The sequence below is a fragment of the Chroicocephalus ridibundus genome, chromosome 9, assembly GCF_963924245.1.
Source record: "Chroicocephalus ridibundus chromosome 9, bChrRid1.1, whole genome shotgun sequence".
Classification (NCBI taxonomy): Eukaryota; Metazoa; Chordata; class Aves; order Charadriiformes; family Laridae; genus Chroicocephalus; species Chroicocephalus ridibundus.
This window is the reverse complement of record NC_086292.1, coordinates 47,313,927-47,333,351: the sequence shown is the minus strand read 5'-3', so window position 1 is coordinate 47,333,351 and position 19,425 is coordinate 47,313,927. Positions and strand designations below refer to the sequence as shown.

At 45.3% G+C, this 19,425-nt stretch overlaps 1 protein-coding gene across 7 annotated transcripts in view; it reads left to right on the top strand.

The window, feature by feature from the left end:
- DPP8 (dipeptidyl peptidase 8) overlaps positions 1-18,676 on the top strand; it is a 31,621-nt gene extending 12,945 nt beyond the window's left edge. For 5 of the 7 annotated variants that reach the window (XM_063347380.1, XM_063347386.1, XM_063347382.1 and 2 more), the window contains exons 8-20: positions 134-195; positions 1,241-1,341; positions 2,452-2,629; positions 3,899-4,058; positions 5,452-5,531; positions 6,697-6,849; positions 7,485-7,620; positions 8,373-8,518; positions 9,383-9,529; positions 10,285-10,437; positions 12,538-12,680; positions 13,382-13,493; positions 14,111-18,676. In XM_063347380.1, the coding sequence (XP_063203450.1) occupies positions 134-195; positions 1,241-1,341; positions 2,452-2,629; positions 3,899-4,058; positions 5,452-5,531; positions 6,697-6,849; positions 7,485-7,620; positions 8,373-8,518; positions 9,383-9,529; positions 10,285-10,437; positions 12,538-12,680; positions 13,382-13,493; positions 14,111-14,233 (1,694 nt within the window). In that variant the 3' untranslated portion in view covers positions 14,234-18,676. Of the gene's footprint in view, positions 1-133; positions 196-1,240; positions 1,346-2,451; positions 2,630-3,898; positions 4,059-5,451; positions 5,532-6,696; positions 6,850-7,484; positions 7,621-8,372; positions 8,519-9,382; positions 9,530-10,284; positions 10,438-12,537; positions 12,681-13,381; positions 13,494-14,110 lie in introns of those variants that run through there. The other 2 variants (XM_063347381.1, XM_063347387.1) reach the window with 2 other exon arrangements.
- Positions 18,677-19,425: the final 749 nt, after the last annotated feature.

The window sequence follows — 19,425 nt, the reverse complement described above, 5'->3', positions numbered from 1 at the left end:
TATTTGATCAAAGAGCGTTCTGCTGTTTGTCTCTTCCAGTTCTGTCGGAATAACACCACAGTAATCCACATTTCAGGTCTGCCCTCTTGGAAGCAAACAATTGGTGCCTGACTGCTAACATCTGTTTTTATAGGTACAGCAAATCCAAAGGTCACTTTCAAGATATCTGAAGTGACAATCAATGCGGAAGGCAGAGTAAGTCCGATGTTCTGCTTGTTTTCCAAACAAATATAACTTCTGTGATTCTTTTTTGCTACAATTCATTTTCCAGTTCAGTACAAATAAACTTTCTTGGTTGTTATAGCTTAATGGCTTCTCTGGAGGCAGTGCACTTGGCTCATTCCTGTGCAGATACTTGGTGTCTGTGTGTACAGCAGTATTTGTCAAGGCTGTGCTTTCCTTCCCTGCCACTGGTTTATGAACTCAGCTGCAGAGCAGAATTTTCCAGGTGTGGGTGGTTAGACCTTATGTGACAGGTCTCTTGATTGGCTGCAGATATTGGGAAAATTTGATCGTAAAAAGAATGTATCGCTTTATAAAAGCTTGGACATATGGAAAGAGATGAACTTTGCTTTCACCCTGGGATTTTTTAACAGATGCAGAAATTTCCGTAGCTCAGTCCAGGATCTTCGGACAGTTGGGAAATTAATCTTACCAAACAGATACAGTAACAGCCGTACATTATTGGGATTCTATTTACTCTTGAGCTGCTTGAGCCATCATCAGTCGCCTGCTGGGATAGCAATGCTGACGTCAGCCAGCAAAGGCAGGGAAAGGCGTCACAACCCTTGGGGTACCACTGTGACTTGTTCCCAGTCCCAGCAGGGACAGACTGCAGAACTGCGTATCGTGAATTAGAGCCGCGTTGGTAACTGGATGTCGTGCAGGATGTTCAACATCTACCGATGAAAACACCTTACAAAATAGCTCGGTACAAATCACCTCCCCTTTACATGGGGAAACTGAGTGTTCAAGTGACTTGTCCGAGATGAGCAATGAATTTGTGAGCAGCATCCAGATTTCTCAAGTGCCAGCCCTGGCTGTGCTGGTAGTGTGCAGCTCTCCTACTGTGCTGGTGTCTGGCTACAGATGGGGTTGAATCCCCTGTGTTGCAAAGGCTGAACAATCTAAATTGCGTGAGCTGCACAGAAGAAGTCTTCTGTGTCCAGACTCTCATCGTGCATGAAAACTGATTGTGGGGGTTCATCTCAGTGTCACTGAATTGCTGCTTTGTCAACAGATTGCAGATGTTGTGGATAAAGAGCTAGTTCAGCCGTTCGAGATCCTCTTTGAAGGAGTAGAGTACATTGCTAGAGCTGGGTGGACGCCAGAAGGAAAATAGTGCGTATGTTAATCCTGTCTCTGCTTAGAGGGTTTGGGGCAACGCAGTTAGAAGCAGAATGTAGCGGTCTCTTGTCGTTTTCAAGCTTAAGCCTGCTTTCATTTTTACATTGCTACAAACTTGTTTGTGCAAAGGGGACGATTTTTCCAAAAGCCAAAATAGAGTCCTCCTTGCCTCTTTCTCTGGTACCTGGCCCTACTGCTTTGGTATTGGGCGCTCACAGCCTTTGATGTATGTGTCCTCTCAGCATCCCTGTGGGAGAGAGTGCAGTGCTATTGTCCCCATTTTACAGATGGGGACCTGAAGCCCAGAGAGGCTAAGTGACTTGCCATGGTCACACAGGAAGTCTGTGGCTGAGGAGAGAAATGAGCCCAGGTCCCCCAGGCCCTAGGCTAGCGCCCTAACCACTGGACCATCCTTGCTGACCAGACTTACTGATCAGAAAACCTGCTGTAAGTGCTACTTACATTTGCATGTCATTTTTAACCCTGTAGATGATGTAGTACAGTGTTTCTAACTCACCAGAAGCTTCTCCAGTTCTTGAATCTAAAGATGGCTTTCATCTTTTTAATTTATTTTTTCCCCCCAAAATGTGGAAGAAATGCAGGGACACATTTGCTCCATTATCTTACTTTTTGTGGGATTATTGTTAGAGCTACATGTAAAGTCATCAGAAGTACGGCAGGGTCTGCTGCCAGTCCGTTTAGCTGCCAGGTATTATTCTCTGCCAGGTATAGATTTACAACATCAGTATTTTCACAAGTATCCTGGAATTTCAATTGAAAATTTTCTGCTTCGTTATTCCCTCTGATTTTTCTCTTATCTTTCTCCCCTAAAGCACAGCTCAAATCTGGGAGAATAGAGTTAATTAAACTTTTGAACCGGCAGTGCTTATGCAAAATGGAAATGAAGTGAAATAAGTTCTTGTGTTGTGGAAGAGATTTGTTTATGTGGGTGAAATTTTACATGTGGCTTTGTGCTTAATCTGAAACTGAACATTCTCGACTCCCTCAAAATGCCTAGTTCTAATGAGCGTCTGTCGAGATTTTCAGATCTGTCTAATACTCATGGTTGCGTGTTATTTTGTCTAATATCTGTCTCCTCAACAGCATCTGGTCCATCTTACTGGATCGTTCCCAAACTCGTCTTCAGATAGTCTTGATCCCTCCTGCATTATTCATCCCCACAGAAGATGATGCAATGGAAAGACAGAAACTTATCGATTCTGTACCAGATTCTGTTACACCTTTCATTATTTATGAAGAAACAACAGACATCTGGATAAATGTAAGAATTGGAATTTCAGCCTTCTCTGACAGTTTGCTGATCGAGGCCTTATTTGTAGCACTTGAGAACGTTGGTGTTACTGTGCTGCCTACGAGAATATTCCCGTTGTGCAAGTTCTGTGCTTATTCTGTGCTTCCTGCTGTAAAGAGTTCACAGTATGTAGAGAACAGAGATTTGGGATGTGAAAGCAGAACTGCTTTGCTTGAGGCTGTGCAGTGGTCAGGCAGAGCTAGGAGCGCAGCCCAGGGCTCTGCCGTTCCAGGGCAGCCCCTTGCCCGCAGTGTCAGCTGCTGATGCCCTCTGGCTTCTTGGTGCCAGTTGTTCACCAACAGCAGTGCCAACAGGTGAAGTATTCTTCAGCCAACAAAGATGTATCTAGGTGATATTAGGTGAAAAAGTCCCAAGAGTCTGCTAACAGTTATTAAAAACTGTCCTTAACTACATCTGGTCTGATGAAATAAATTCGTGTGCAGTGTTCTCGAAGGTGTGCCCTAGGGCCTCTGCTGTGAGACCGGCCACCAGTGTGCTAGGCTAATGTGGTAAAAATGAGTGCTGTTCACACTTCTGCAGATAAAGATCCGTGTCTCTAAAATGACATCCCATTGGAGGTGTGCCAGGGTGCAGGAAGCCCTGGGAACATCAGTCACTGTCAGGTAGTTGGGTCTTTCAGCAGAGAACATTTGCTCAAAGCCTTCCAGTGAACGATCTCTATACAGCGAGTGCTGTCTATTGTACCATATTTTCTCCTTAGTGGTTTCAGGATGGTGCAGTGAGTTGTCCTTGCTCCATTATTTTTACTGGCTGGAGTGGTTTTTGACTGGCAGCTTATAAATGCTCCCATGTCCCTTGAAGCAAGAGTTGGCATCTTCATGAGTGGGAAGATGATGTCAGCTCATCTTTCTTTGAATCACCCTTCACCTGCGGGTTTCTAGACTGCACTGGACAGAGGAGACCACTGAACTCTGGCTTCTCTGGGTGTCTGCGGAGCTGGACCCACCTCTGTATCAAAGCTAGAAAGGCAGATGCAGAAAAACTTGATTAATTTGGTGGCCAGAAGTTAGACTAGCAAAAAGCCTGCAGCATATGTGACTGCTGTCTGCAGACTCCCCCTGGCTCAGAAGCGTGACTGGTTCTGCCAGTAAGGGACAGTGCTGCACCCTGCTAGCGTGAGCTGTGTTTTCTGTGTTGAGCAGTAAGAGGAACTTACCGTGTGTGACTTCAGTGCCAGAGTCCTGCTGTTAACAATAATCCACTGCTCTGTCTCCACAGATCCATGATATCTTCTATGTTTTCCCTCAAACCCATGAAGATGAGATAGAGTTCATTTTTGCCTCTGAGTGTAAAACAGGATTCCGGCACCTATACAAAGTCATCTCGGTTTTGAAGGAGAGCAAGTATAAACGGTCGTGTGGAGGCCTCCCTGCTCCAAGTAAGTGAAATTATTCTTTTGCTTTAATTGGGCATTTACTGCCAATTAGTGAGGAAATAAATGTCCTTCCAGGTGGCAGGAATTGCTGTCTTATTGGAAACTCTTGCTGTTGTCCAGGAAAGCACTTCACTGTACCGTCGTTCCTCTTGAAATTGTACAGCAGTTGTTCTGTATTCAGCAAGACTTAGTTTTAACTCTGATTTCTTCCTTAAAGTCTAGAAGGAAAAGTTTCAAAAAATCAGATGGGAAACAAGCTCCCTGTGATGCTGTGAAATGCACTTAGTTGGCTTTTCCTTGTCAACGTTGGAACTGTTTGTGTGCCGACTTTGCCAGAGGTTAATCGTTATAGCAATAACACGGCTACCTCTGATGGGCAGGGTCCAATGTATCTGATAAAGGCACATTGATTCAGGGCTTGATTTTGCAAGTAAAACCAACATAGTCCTTGTCAGCGTGTACAAGCAGGTTGGTAGCAGAGAGGCTGACAAAGAGCATGGTTTGAACACACTGTAAAAAGGTCTGTGGAGGGCCCACGTATTAGTCCCTTTAAAATGAACACGCGTGCTTGGCAGCAAAAGCTATGATATTACAACTACTCAGACAATTCCTCTCTGCTCTTAAGAACAAAAGAGAAATTCAAGGACTCTGTGCCTCTGAGCTGCAGTCAAAGTTTGGTCTTGCTCAGATGCATGATATAGCTGTGCGCAAAGCTCCCGGCGTGGCTTTTCCACAGCGTGTATTCTTTAATACACAGTTGCATGCTGTGATACTTAATTTACTTGGTGTGTATTGAAGGCACTTACTGATCTCTGCATGTACAAAAAATACACCTAATTTTACTAGAGGTATTATTTTTCATGCAGGTGGGTTTTTTGGTGGTTTTGCTTTTGTTTTTTGTCCCAGATAGCATTACAATCTGGGTTGATTAAATTTCTCTGAATGCATCTGACTCTTTTTTTTCCTCTCTAAATCTACCTCATTCGAAGGGAAGTGAAACCATCTTATAGAAGCAGAGTTGTTCCCCACCCTGTTTCAAAATTCCCTATTGTCTGAAATCTTGAGAATTCCCTTTGCACGCCCATTTTTCAGTATAAAACCTCCATTTCTCTGCGAGCGACCAAGTACTAAAGAACTTAAAAAAATTGAAAATAGGCAAGCAAGCTGTGTAGGTTGAATCCTGTAAATCCTTGAACATATATCTCACCGAATTTTAAATAGTACTATCCATAACATTTATCTGCGGAGCTGGCAGAGGTGTGGGTTTTCTGCGAAAGCAGGTTGCTCTTGGGCTTAGTCTAGTAAAAAAGCGTCAAAGGAACAAGTATTATTGTGACCGTGTGTTTTGTAAGATGTAAAAGTGTAAAATCTCTGTTTGTGTGTTGGTTATTCGCAGGTGACTTCAAGTGCCCCATCAAAGAGGAGATAGCGATTACCAGTGGAGAATGGGAAGTGCTTGGCAGACATGGATCCAATGTAAGTCTCTGCTCTTGCTGCAGGGAGATGATGGCTGGGGCCTCACGAATCAGTACATGTTGCATTAATGAGGCTTCAGTACGTGTTGCATTAAGGATGCACTGCTCCCTGAGAAGAATGGACCTTGCCGCTCCCCATTATTGAGTTTGAGCATATGTATCATGTAGGCTTTTTGGTCTACAGTGTGCTTTCATCCGTCTCCACCTCTGATATGCTATTTTGGACCTTAAGCTCTGGTTTTGGCAGTGTGTGAAAGCAACGCAGGCAACATTAGTTCCTTTCTTTTCCTGCATGGATCCTTGTCAACAAGGAGTTTTCCCCAGTAAGTTCAAGGCTTGAAGAGAAGGGAGCAAAAATACTGCAAGGCAGCAGTAAGGAAATTCCATGTTTCGTGAGCAGCAAGATGTCATGGTATGGTCCAGCTGCTGTCCTGGAATCAAGAGATACTCGTTGGAGGGATCAGCATAAATGTATTAGCCCTGTCTCTTTTTAGCTAGAATAGACAGTGTTTGTGTGTTGTGAGCTTGCACAAGGAGGGAAGGAATGTTCCCTAAACTGCTGCTCGTCTAGCTCGGAGCTGGATAAATTCTTTGATCATTTGAATCAAACAGCAGGTCAGGGAGAATTGTTTGACTGGTTTGGACTTTGTAAAGGTCTTTGAAATCCATCCTAAATGGTAATTAGAAATGAGGTTGGGGAATGAGGTGTGGAAGCGGACCTGCATTTGAATCTGTTCTGCTGTCTGCAGGGACAACTGAGGAATATTTAACATGGCAGTGGTTTAGTCAGCTGCTGCCTTGATTTCCTTCTGGCATTGTTTATATCACGTGTGATTTGGGGAAGGGTCTGAAGAGTGGGGATGTGACACAGAATGGGGGACAGAGTTATTTGGCATAGCAAACAGTAGGAGAGACTGGGAAGAGCAAAAGACCTGCATGAGAGAGCTGAGCAACAAGGTGTGGAGTGCGAATCATAACTGCCAGTATAGTGGACAGTAAGAACAGTCATTTGGCTTATTCCTTGCAGGTTGTTGGGCTACAACTCGGCTTTACGGAAGTGCGGCAGGGGAAATGGGGGGTGAGACTTGGAGGCAGTAGAACTGGGTATTGTTTTGCCAAGAAACAATATTGGGGGATGTGTTTTGTTGTTTGTGTTTTTTTGACAGATCTATGTTGATGAAGCCAAAAAACTGGTGTACTTTCAAGGCACAAAAGACTCACCTTTAGAGCATCACTTGTACGTTGTTAACTATGAGAATCCTGGAGAAGTAAAGCGGCTGACGGAACGTGGTTACTCTCACGCCTGCTGTGTCAGCGAGGTACCCGTCTGCTTATGAGGCCTCGTATAGGCAGGGCTGGCTGGGTCTGCTATGGCTTGTCACCAGTCTTGTCCTTCATCGATCAGCAGACAAGGCTGTATTTGAATATAACAAAAGTAGATTTTACCCTGTGTTGTGTGCTCCTGTATGTTGTACAGTGAGTGCATAAACCCACCCTGGAAACTAGATTTGACCTCCCAGTTCAGTTACTCGCAGCTCACTTCAGGCAAAAGGATGAATTGTTTGGAACCGAGCCTGGCTTTTTTTGCCTGAAGTGGGCTACAGAGCAATCACCAGAGGAGATGAGCCTGTGGCAAGGTTGTGTGGGGTTCCAGGCATCTGGAGCAGTAGCCCGTTCAGCTGGGAATGCTTTACCCAGAAAAAGATGTGCGACAAGGTCCTCATGCCATTATTGGTTTTGCAGGTGTATTTTTGGCTTTGGAGTGTTAATATCTGAGTCTTGCTAAGGACTGTAGCTTGTCAGAGTCTATCTGCGGTTATCAAAAGAGCTCAGACTTTCTGGTTTAATTTAGTCTGTAAGCATCTTCTGAAAGATCTAAATGCAGAAAGAGATGATCACTTTTGCATGTGCCTCTGCACTGAGGAGTTCAAGGTAATGTTCTTTTTCTCCCTAGGATTGTGACATGTTCATCAGCAAGTACAGTAATCAGAAGAACCCGCACTGTGTGTCGCTTTACCGGCTGACAGGACCTGAAGATGATGCAGCTCACAGGACAAAGGAATTCTGGGCTACCATTTTAGATTCAGCAGGTAATGACGCGGATGAAGAACTAGAAGAGGACAACCAGGATCACAGAATGAAAGATATCCCAGAACATGCTTGCTTGGGATTTGCTGTTATGGGTGGCCAGATTTGTCTCTGAACCTCATGCTTGTGTGAGGAGTTCCTGGAAATAGGTATAAACTGTCCGTGAAGGAATTTAGCGTGGAAGTTACCAAGTTTCTACTGTCAAAGCCAGTAGAAACTGTAGAAAGCCAGTTTTAGCATCAGGGGAGGGGTTTAAGTGTGCTCATTTACCCTGTGCTCATTACCCTATGCCTGCTAACGAGCATGCTTCTGGGGAGGGGCATACACTTCTTAAATAGTTGTGTGCTGCTGCCTACTCATGTCTTTGTGAGACAGCTCTTGTGCTTTTATTTTTTCCACTGTGTTTCTGTTCCCTTTCATCTCTCCTCCCCTAAGGCATACCCCGTATCCTGTGCTTTCCGTGTATTAATGTAGTGAGTCCTGAGTGGGCTTAGAAAGGGATGGGATACCTGTAATGGCTATCAGGGAAGAAGAGCTCAGAGGAGAGCAGGGCTGGGAATGTGATTGGACTGAGAACGCTCCCCTAGGGCTGGGGCATTCCCAGTCTCTGCCTGCTCCCAGCCACATCCACTGGAAGGCATGGGAGAGCTCCACTGGGATTGCAGTGAGATTGGTGATGGGGCAGGGCTGGAGCAGAGCTGTGTTATTCATCCGTTCCCTGTTAAACCAGCCTCTCTGTTCCCGCCTGTGACAGGCCCTCTTCCTGACTACATTCCTCCAGAAGTCTTCTCCTTTGAGAGCTCCACGGGGTTTACGCTCTATGGGATGATGTACAAACCTCACAATCTGCAACCTGGAAAGAAGTACCCCACTGTGCTCTTCATCTATGGAGGGCCTCAGGTGAGTGCAGCACGTTGGTGAGGAGTGGGGCGGGCTGCCCTGTGTCGCTCCACTGCTCTCCTGTATGAACAGTTCTTCCTGCTCTGTGCCGAGGAGAGCGTGTAGCGTTTTGACTGTTTGGTGAGTAGCTGCCTGGCCGAAGGCACTGTAAGTGGTCATGATTTCCAGATCATAGATCGAGGTGCTCCCACTTGCCTGAGAACAGGTACGGAGTAGCAGAGCTGGAACTGGGAGTAAGGGGAGTGCAGATAGTCCCCATTCCCTGTTCTGTCTCCTCCTCCTCCGTAGGGGTTCCTGTTCTTTGTTTCCACTTCCCCCATGTGTATGTGAGGGGAGCTCGCTGTTAGCTCTGACCGTTACCAGCGTGTGCTTGCTCCTCAGTCGTCCTTCTCCCACTGATGAATAGGTGGTGAGCCCCTTAGCCCTGCTTTGCTTCCCACATCTCTGCTCTGCCCTGCTGTGGTCCAAGGCAGCTGGAGTGAGACTTGGTGAAGGGAAGGATCTTCTCCTGGGATAGAACAGAGAGAGCGAAGAGCGAAGCTGCGGCTCAGGGCTGGGTTGTGCAGTCAGCAGCTGCCCCTCTCACTCTGTGCCCGTTGGTGCTGCGGTGGAGCTCAGTTCAGCTTTTTCTATCCGTGACACAGAATGGCTTGTGACTAGGGGAAGAGAGTTTATTTGACAGCAGACCACAAGCAGGGAGAGGGAATCCTGCAGCAAGGAGTAGGGATCTTGAAAGCTTTACATTATAAAAATGCATAAGACATTTAAAGGAAGGTAAATGTAAATACAATCTGAAATTGGATTAAGAGGTGACCTCTGGATTCCATTACATACATTTGTGTCATTGTTCTTCTTCCATTCCAGGTACAGCTAGTGAACAATCGGTTTAAAGGAATCAAGTATTTCCGTTTGAACACTTTGGCCTCTTTAGGCTACTGTGTTGTTGTGATTGACAACAGGGGATCCTGCCACCGAGGGCTGAAGTTTGAAGGAGCCTTTAAATACAAAATGGTAAGTGGAGCTCTAAGTCTGGTTCTTCATTTTCAGCCAGCGACAGATTCGAGTCCCAGTGTTATTTGAGATGAAGGACTGATTTGGCACGGATGCCCAGCATTGCCTGTGTGATGCTGCCTAGATTTGGGGAGGGGAATTGCACATAGTTGAGCAGTGTTGATTTGAGGGTGGAAAGACGCTCAATGTGGGAAACGTATAATGTCAGGGTTGGAGGTTACAAACCAACTGCAGCTTGGCAGGCATAACACAAGGTGGTTCATAAAGGGGGTCTCTGGCTCCGCCAGATATGCTTTGCTGCTCACATGAAGCAGGATGGTTTCGTTCGCAGTGTAGGTTACTCTTCAGGGCAGTTCCTGCGTCAGGCTGGAGAGGGTGAGTGTGTTTGGCCATGGGCACAGGCAGGGAGGGCCTGTGCCAGGCTCTGCTGGCTTTGCACGGCGGCTCTCTTCGTGTTGGGAGTGCCATTTTCATGCACAGAGCTAGAACACAGCCTTGCTTTTGTAACAGCGAAAACACTGAAAAATCTTACTGGTCCCCAAGCAAGGAGACAAATGAAGAAGAGGACAGTTAAGAGATGGGTTAGCATGTATTTACTGTCTTATGTGGGAAAGGGGTCATCCTTCCGTAACGTGCCTAGCACAATGGAGTGCTGGTGTGTGGTTGGGTCTGAAAGTTGGTTACCTTTTGGAAATCCTGAGAATGTAACTTTTGCCTGGAGCTAACAAAACTTACCTTTTTCTCTCCCTTCTCAGGGACAAATAGAAATTGATGACCAGGTGGAAGGGCTGCAGTATTTAGCATCACAGTATGACTTCATTGATTTGGATCGTGTTGGCATTCATGGCTGGTCCTATGGAGGCTACCTCTCTCTTATGGCTTTAATGCAGAGGTCAGATATCTTCAGGGTATGTTCATACATTGAGTACTTATTCTGGTGGTGCAGGCAGAATTTTTTCCTTAATCCTGTAACCTCCCATGGGTGTTCACAGCACAAAGACTTTTGAGCTTGCTCTAGACAAGTGAGAACACAGTGCTCTGGCTGTTTTCTTCAAGACTCTTCTATGTGGGTGACTTTGGGGAGAAGTTGCTTTTCCAGCAAGCATTTCTTCCACGGTATTTCTAATTAGGTGTCCAGGCTTTTGTTATTTTTTTGATACTTCACAGACAACAGATCTGAAAATCTGTTCACTCTTTAAGGCCTAGTGCCTGCTAACAAGCCATAGTACCTTTCGAAACCAGCAATCAGTGGGTATTGCAAGAGCAGTTATAAGTTGTGCGACCTTGGGTTGTCTCCTCGGTTCTGTCCACTTGTGTTTCTGTTTGAAGCATGGGGATGAGATGCTTCCTCTGTAAGCCTGTTGTCACTGCTAGGCTCTGACAGGTGTCTGGGACTGGTATTCACATTGAGACTCTACTGGTACAGTTATGGGACTCAAGCTTTTCAGAGACAGTGATACCAGTACAGCCCCAATAATTAATACTAACAGCGATTCCTCAAATCAGAAAATTACATTTGTGCAATTAAGTGCTGCGCTTTCCTACCTTCCGCACAAATTTGCAGCTTTTCTCCCCAGGAGAGTGTAGTGTTCTTAACTGAGTGTAACCACCCCAAAGAGCATGGTGTGACTGCACCCTCACTGTGCTCGCTTCCCCCAGCTCCCAATGAGCCAGACGTAATCTTGACCTGATGCGAAGGTGTGGTGTTGTCCGTGAGGCTTCCTGCATTAATCCGAGCAGGGTGCTTTTGGTCAGAACACGCTTGCCATTCAAGAAGCCTGGCCTGTAAGAGGAGCGTGGGGCTGTTCGGGTAGGCCAGTTTTACTGGAATATCTGAGAGTCTGTTCTCGTGAGCTGGGGTGAGGAGGAACAACTGTTCACCCCATTCAGGTAAACACAGAAGGATGTTCCCTCTCTGGAACTGTGTAAGAGAACTTTTAACTGTTGCACTGTTGAGCTTGCAATAACTTAACTGTGCTGGTATAGCTGTACCAGTCTCAGGTCGTTTATGCTGAAGATACCTTTTATAGTCTCAACTGTTGCCCGCTTTGTGTCAGCCAAGCTCTTTGTGCTGTGAACCAAGTAGGGGAAATGATCCTGCTGAAAAACGACACCACCTCCTCTTTCCTGCCCTGAGAGAATAGTTTCTTTGCAGACTGGTCTATTCCCAGATCAAATTGCCTATGCTCCTTCATAGCAGCGTGTTCTGAATTAGCCAGGAGGGCAACCTGGGGATGGGAAGAGGCACTGAAAAGAGGTTCTTGTGATTTCCTGACTTTAGACCACTGCAGTAAATGGCCTGAGTGCTGTTGGGCAAGGCTCAGAGGTAGAGATGTGGCAAGAGTTGGATATTGCCCTTGGGACGTCTTTTGTTCTTTGTGGCTGCTCTTGCTTTGTCTAAGTCCAACCTGAATATTTCTTAGAGGTTTAATAATTACTTGTCTCAAGTCCTTAAGGATTGTTATATTTTGACTTTTAAAAATACCTGCCTTGCAAAGGGTTTTTTGGTGCTTTTTTTTTTTTTCTTACTGGTCTTTTTTTCACAAGCCGCTCTGCAAGCTGCTGGTTGGTAGCTGTGCAAGGTAGTTTGCTGAGGAGGGAGCTGTCAATCCCAGTTTCTGTTAGACGTTCAAATGAACAAAGGTTTTGCAACCAGAAAGCAGAGCACTGCATTTTGGACAAAATCTACCTCCCTCGGGAGGCCTTGCAGGCAATGTGTTTAGCGTTGCTTCAGATTTGTCTGTAGGATCTGCCTAGTTTTCAGCAGCTGCCTTGTTTCCAGTACACGTAGGTCGTAGCTGAACTTTGCTGATACATATGAACCCTGGGAGGGGAGTGAGGTTTGCTTTTCTTTTTCCATTACAGGCTTTGGATTATGAACTTACCAGGGTGTCTGGGCAACTATAGTTGCACTGGGATAGAGCTGCGGGAGGGAGGGACATCCCCAGATCAGGGGGTCAGGTGTTGTCATTCCCCTCCCCACGCTGACAGCCCTCTTGAACCTGCAGGTTGCCATTGCCGGAGCACCCGTCACGCTGTGGATTTTCTATGACACTGGTTACACAGAGCGCTACATGGGCCACCCGGATCACAACGAGCAGGGGTATTACCTAGGTTCGGTGGCCATGCAAGCTGAGAAGTTTCCTTCGGAGTAAGTTTGGTTCTGGCTCTTGCCTTCTACTTTTCACCAGGAAGGTTCAAGCCCTATGGACACGTTTTTATCTCCACATTCTTGGCAACTGAATCCTGGAATCACAAATGCTAGTATTAAATAATAATAATTAAAAAAAAGACCAAAACCCAACACTAATAAATTTAATATTTGCATGAACATTTGCATAATTACAGGCCATGCCATGTAATCCCTCTTATACTAGTTGTAATTAGACTATCTTTTATGTCTAAAGAAATGACAAACATATCTTGAATTATGATTAGCGCTTTAGGGCCACATTAAGCTAGACAAAAATGAGTTGATCGGGATGCTTTCTGCGTGTTCCAAGGCTGTGTCAGCACCGACTTGTCTGCAGAGCAGGCTGAGATGAAACTCAGCAGTGATTCTGAGCAAGCATCAAGCTGTTGTATTGTCCAGGCTAGGAAATACTTCTGAGAATAAAGAAGATATACAGAGGAAAGGTCTGACCATGATGCGCCTATGCAGGAAGAACTTTTAGAGGAGGAAAGAATAGGTTTGGGACACACGTGTATCCAGAGCAATCTACAGTAGTGAAATCGCTGTCTTCAATGTTTTTTTTTCCTGTTGAGTGATTTTAAAGGCATGTTTGTGGACTGTGAAACGACTGACAGGTTCTGGGATAATTTGTAGAAATGTTTGTCTCTTGCTTTTCTCAGACCAAACCGTTTGCTGCTGCTGCATGGATTCCTGGATGAGAATGTTCACTTTGCACACACTAGTATTTTGCTCAGCTTTTTAGTGAGAGCTGGAAAACCCTATGACTTACAGGTAAGGCCAGAACCAGGATGTCAGTGTGTATTACCAGGATGGTAATGTGCGTCTCTTTGACTGAGGAGTACAAAGTTGGAACTTGTAACATGGCTGTGCTGGGCAGCTTGGAATTCCAGGATAAAACTAGTATTTGAGCCTAACATCTTTTTTCAAAGGAAGATGTTATGAGTAAACCAAAAAAAAAAAAAAATCAGGCAAATGAGCAGTTAAGGCTGCTCCCGAGGAGATCTGCAGTTTGGAGGCAGTACGGCAGTGTTCCTGCAGTGTGGAACAGCGTGATGCATTTAATTAAACCCTGCTGGTTCTGTGCAGATGTAGCGCAGGTATCCCGCACCGTGCTGCAGAACTGGAAGCGTGCTGATTTACATGATGGCTCTGGACAGGAGCTGCCTCTCTTCAGCCAAGCTGATCGCCTCCAGCACAGCACCGGCTGGGTTAGAGGGTGCACTGGGCTGTCTCTGAGTTCAGGCGATGGAGCCTGGGGGTGTGTTAGCTCAGCTGCGGAGTTAATGCAGGGAGATTACCTGAACGTTTTGAATATGGCTCTGAGGAGCGGTTTAAATGTTGGTGCCCACGACTCTTGTCAATACTTATGACTTTATTTTATATTTTAGATCTACCCTCAGGAGAGACACAGTATAAGGGTACCTGAGTCGGGAGAGCACTATGAACTCCATCTACTGTATTACCTGCAAGAGAATCTGGGCTCTCGTATTGCTGCCCTGAAGGCGCTGTAACTGACCTCTGCAGAACTCCGCTCCGCTGGCCGCTTCACTGAACGAGGAGGTGTAGGAAGCTAGAGAAGATAGGATGGAACATTGCATTCTGGTGCCTGCCACATGTACACACACGTACACACACACGGAGACACTTTTTTAAAAGTAAATTTGGTGCCATACAGGAAATTAAAGTACGGTGACCTAATAACTTTAAAGCTTAAGATGTAAATAAAATCAAATGTCTGTGGTATAATGCAGTACCATGGGTGTTCTCTTGGGGGAAGAGCTGAAACTGAAAATGTACTTCTACAGCACCAGGTCTTCACTTTTTAAAAGCATTATGACATAATTGATGTATTTTTACAGTGTGTTCCTTGGTATCTTATTACATAATACTGGATGATTTACTCGCTACACGGCAAGAGTTTACCTGAATAGTTACAACTTGTATTACATTTTAAATGCTATCATATAGCTTTTATGCTTCATGAAAGAGATATGTCTGACTCCTTAGAAGCTGGACACAAGTTAGACACATCACCTACCTAGATGTTAATTGCTTTTTTAGAAGAAAGACTTCTAAGCTGCCTCCTAACGAGTTTAAATTTTGGATTCAGTTCAGTTGATGCCAGGTTCTTTTCAATGATTTCTCTCCCCAACATCAATCATACTCTTTTTTTTTTTTCCTTTCAGCAGCTTGAGATCCTATCCTGATTGTACTTGATTTCAGTGGGGAAGAGAAATGGTATTTTACTGTGATATGGGCATAACAATCTTTTATTCTGAGATGCAAACTAACAGGTCAAAGAGCTGAAACTGTAAATTTTAAAAAACAAGCTTAAAAGTGCAGCCTGTTTCTCGTTGGCGTTTTTCCCTGATGTTCATTCTGGAGCTGGTTTTGCAATACTCTTTTCTTACTGTCACATCGGCATGATATATAGGTATATGCATCCTGTTACGATTTTAAAATTTAATACTCTATTTCAAAGGTCTACAGAGGGTTTAGTGAGTAGAGACCTTACAAACACTACATGTGAGGCAATATGAATTGTCTCATTGAATTTTCTGCTTTATTTGAGGGACTGTTGCCCGGGCTCGTACTGTGTTCAGCCCTCTCTTCCCGGGTCCTTTCTAGCATTGCTGTGTGGCATGACTATGATGCTGTATTTGAGAAACCCCCTTCTGTATAGCTTAAAGTAACCCCTCTAAGCCTGAAGGATACGCAGTCCCAGTTGTGTTTTTGCTAGTGAGGTTTTAACTAAGCAGCAGGCTTGGCTAAAAAGCATCATAAGTGTGTGAAGTCACTTTTAACTTGCAACAGGTCGTTTGAGATAGAAATCCATAGCAAAATGATTCCCTTTAATCCGGGAAATTATCCCCTTGGGGCTTGCCTCTGAGACTCCTATAAGTTTTAATGGTTTTCTTAGAAACCTAAGAACTTCCTTTTCGTTCTGTTCTGGTGCTAGAGAGAAGCAGAGCATGAGTTTCTTTTCATCTTCTAAAAATCTGGAATCACTCTCGGTGTTTACGCTCTTAGTACACTCCACATGTTGTAACCTTGTATTTTCCTCGCTTTTGTACTGTTTGGCTTGATCCTGAAACTCCGGGATTTAACACAATCTGGCTGTATTGTATCAAACCGCATCGTTTTTCAGCTAGGCTGCTGGGCATGTGCACCAAAGCTATCGGAGCTGGTGCAGTTACATGGTTGTAAAATCTGTGTGTGAGAATGGGATTTGTTTTTTCGGGTTACACAAAAGACAGCCAAAGCAAACAGGCGTGCAGTAAATGCAAATTTCCTCCGAGGCGGGGATGCTTGGTTTGGGCTGTTTTTCTGGTTTTCAGATCACAGCGATTCTAAATGGATCAGTTAAAATACCATTAGCAGGTCAGTAACAGGCTTACAGCTTTATTTTGGGAAGGGCATGGCAGGGAAGGAGCCCGGCTCCTGTAATGTCTTCTCTTAGGAGTTAATTGAGACTGAAGCGAACGCAGCGTCCCCATGGAGGGATATAGTCAGGATTGAGAGACGGATGAGGGTGCTGATGCATTTGAACTAGAACGACATGGCAGTGAGTAGACACAAGTATAAGCTGTTACTGTGGGATTCCATTGTGTTCCTTACGTGTTTATGCTGTATTATATATACATATATCTATATCTGTTCATATATACATATATGTATAAAATTACACGTGGATAGTAGATAGTAGATACCACCTTTTCCAGGGTTGTTTATATTTTGTTCAATATTAAATTAACTTGCTTTTTGGGGTGGTTTTGTTCTTTTTCTAGAGGTGATTACCCGTGAATGTAAATGTATATGATTTTTAAGATGAAATCGATCCTTTTGTTTAAAAAACAGATCAAAAATGGCCTTCATCAAACAGTGCTTTCTTGGGAACTGAAGAACTAGATGTTATGCGAGTAAACCAGGCTAGGCTTGATTTAGCACAGGATGCGATTATAAGCGCTGACGTAAAACTTCTCAATAATGCATCCTTCCATTGTTTTAAATATATATATCGAAAAGCTATTAAAGTACAACATACTGTAAGTACTCTATTTTGCAACATAAATTATGTATTTCTTTCCTACGATTTTTTTTTTTTCTTTTTACGGTAGTTAAGCACTTTAAGACCCCATGCTCTGTTACCTGTGGAAATGCTGGGAGGATTTACCATCCGAGTTCTGTAGTTCTCGCAAAAGATGCCTGCTTGTAGGTGAAGGCGTGAGAGATGCCTTACATGAGGTGTGATCCAGCCCCACGCAGTCAACGACCAAATTACCAGTGATGAGAGACGAAGGGCAAAGCCCCTTGCGATTGAGACTGCAGGGGCAGGAAGGCGTTAGTGCCGAGGGCCGTTGCATCGGTGTTTTGGGGAGCAGTAGTAGCCCTGCGCCTCGCGTGGTGAAGTGCTGGTCTGGCACTGGACCGGAGCTGGTGTGCAGAGCGGCAGCTCTGCCCTGCTCCGCGCTGCTGGCGTCGCCTGCTCCAGGACAAGGTCGTACTTTGCGTTGCAGGAGGTGGTCTTGTTACTCGGGAAGAGGGTTCCAGCCTGTTTGATATTTGGGATTATACTTTGTCCCTTCCTGCATGTTAAGAAAAATGGCTTCGTTAATGTGAATTTTAAGCAGGATTAGTGCGATCTGGGGGGAGCACGTGCAAGGGAGGTTGTCTGTGGAGCAAAAACGTGTGAGGAGGAACCATCCATCCCTGCGGCTCCCAAACCGGACAGCTGGTGTGTCCCCTTGGGGAATCTGCTTGTGGCTCTGTGCCCAGCAGGACACCTGCTCTGAGCAGGAGCAGGGTCGAGTCTTCATGGCATGGTGGAAATTAGTTGCACAGGTGTCTTTGAGATGAATGTTTTAATTTCATATATCTTTCAAAATATATATATGAAATACGGGGATCTGAGCGAGGAGGTACTGAAGCTGTTGAGTGTGGATGCCAGCAGTTCCTCCTCGTGCGGTGGTTGGGATTGGTAGTGCTTGTTTCTGGGGGGAGCGTGTTCTTCCACCCCGTTTTGAGGCAGCTTCCAGTGACTCCTCTCGAGCGTGCAATGCGCAAAGCTGTTGGGTTTCACCCTTCGCATTGGAGTTGTAACCCCTACCCCCCACCCCTTTGTTATCAATTATCTCTCTTTATTCAGAACAAAGCAGAATTAGTTACTACTCAGAACTGCTTAATTTTTATAAACTCAGTTAACTTGTTTGTTCATGAAATTGTGAGTTCAAAGCACCAAGTAAAGCTTTGAAAATTAACTAACTTCGTTATATTAGAATGGAAAATGCATTCCCTACTTACTAGTAGGGGTGCGGGCTATGGAAATACTTTCTGCGCGGGATGGTGTAGGAATGCTTTAGCCCTGGGGCACTGCACGGCGGAGCCTGCGTGGCGAATTACGGAAAATTCACAAACTGAGCCCAGGGGTCCCGACCTTTATTCCCTACCAAGAAAAGTGGGTTGTGTTTCTGCTGTGTGTGTCTGTGTGTAAGGCAGGCTGTTTTGCTGCCGGCGTGATGCTCAACTTTTGACGAGGCAATAATAGAGTATAAAGAAACGAAATAATCAGCCAGATTAGGACACTGCCTTGAATTGCCCGTTTACTTGAGTACCGGAACCCTGTAAAGACTTTTTCTGTGTCCCTCGCGGTTCTCCGGGCCACTCCTTTGGAAAGGGAAGAGAGATCTTCATGCAGTTTTTACTTGGATGTTCTGCACAGTAAAAGTTCAGGTGTTTAATTTTAGAACATGAAGTGCCTGCTGTTTGCGTTAACAAAATTGCATGTCTCACTCCAGTGGGTTTATTGGTCTCCCTCCCTCCCCCACCTTTCTCGCTACATGGCTTTTAATCATGTAAAGTGGAGACATTAGTTTTGCTGCGTTTTATTACAAAACCTTTGTTGCAATAAAGATGCTGCTAAATAGAATTAAATTAAATGGTTTTTTTTCCCCCCCCTATTTTCAGCTGTCTCTCTTCTTGATTTAGTAGAATTTGTGTATAATTAAATCTCTTCCCTCGTTGTGCTGTGGAAAGCAGCAATGATGGAAAATGCTTGCGTGCGTTTTATATACTTGCTGGTTGTTTAGCAGAAGCATCTGCGATTTTTCCTGTCCCTTGTGGTTAGGTAGATTGGTATAAACAGGAAAATGGGGCATTCGCTTGGCATCGCTACCTTCTCCCTCCTCGGTTTCTGTGTGAATGCTTTTAGTGGCCCTTGGCAGCCACCAGCCGGAGCTGTCGCACCGGGTACGGCTCATCCGCAGCTTCGCAGCCGAGATGGATCAAGTGCCACGGGGGAGGAGGTGGCCCTGGTGCCAAGGCAGAAGGACAGGGGCACCCGTGTGTAGTGGACGAGCTCTGCCAAGAGAAGAGATGTCTCTTCATGCAGTCACCTCATGTATGTCTTTGTGAGCAGCATGGGCTTTGCAGGCGTCCCCGTTCTGCTTAGTGCTGCCCCGAAAGGGCTGGGGGGGGCTCGGGGCAGTCACGATTCACATTTTTACTCATTTGTTTCATTCCTGATTTTTTTTCACCCATGGGGAAGCACCCCCTGTTTTGGTGGCTTTCAGAAAATAGGGTGGGAACCAACTGTGTGTTGACACATCGCAACGTTTCTCCCTCTGGGGTTTGTGTAGGCCCTACCGTAACACGGCAGGGCTTCCCCCAGAGCCTTCAGGAGCCCTTGTGCAACACGAGCTGGGAC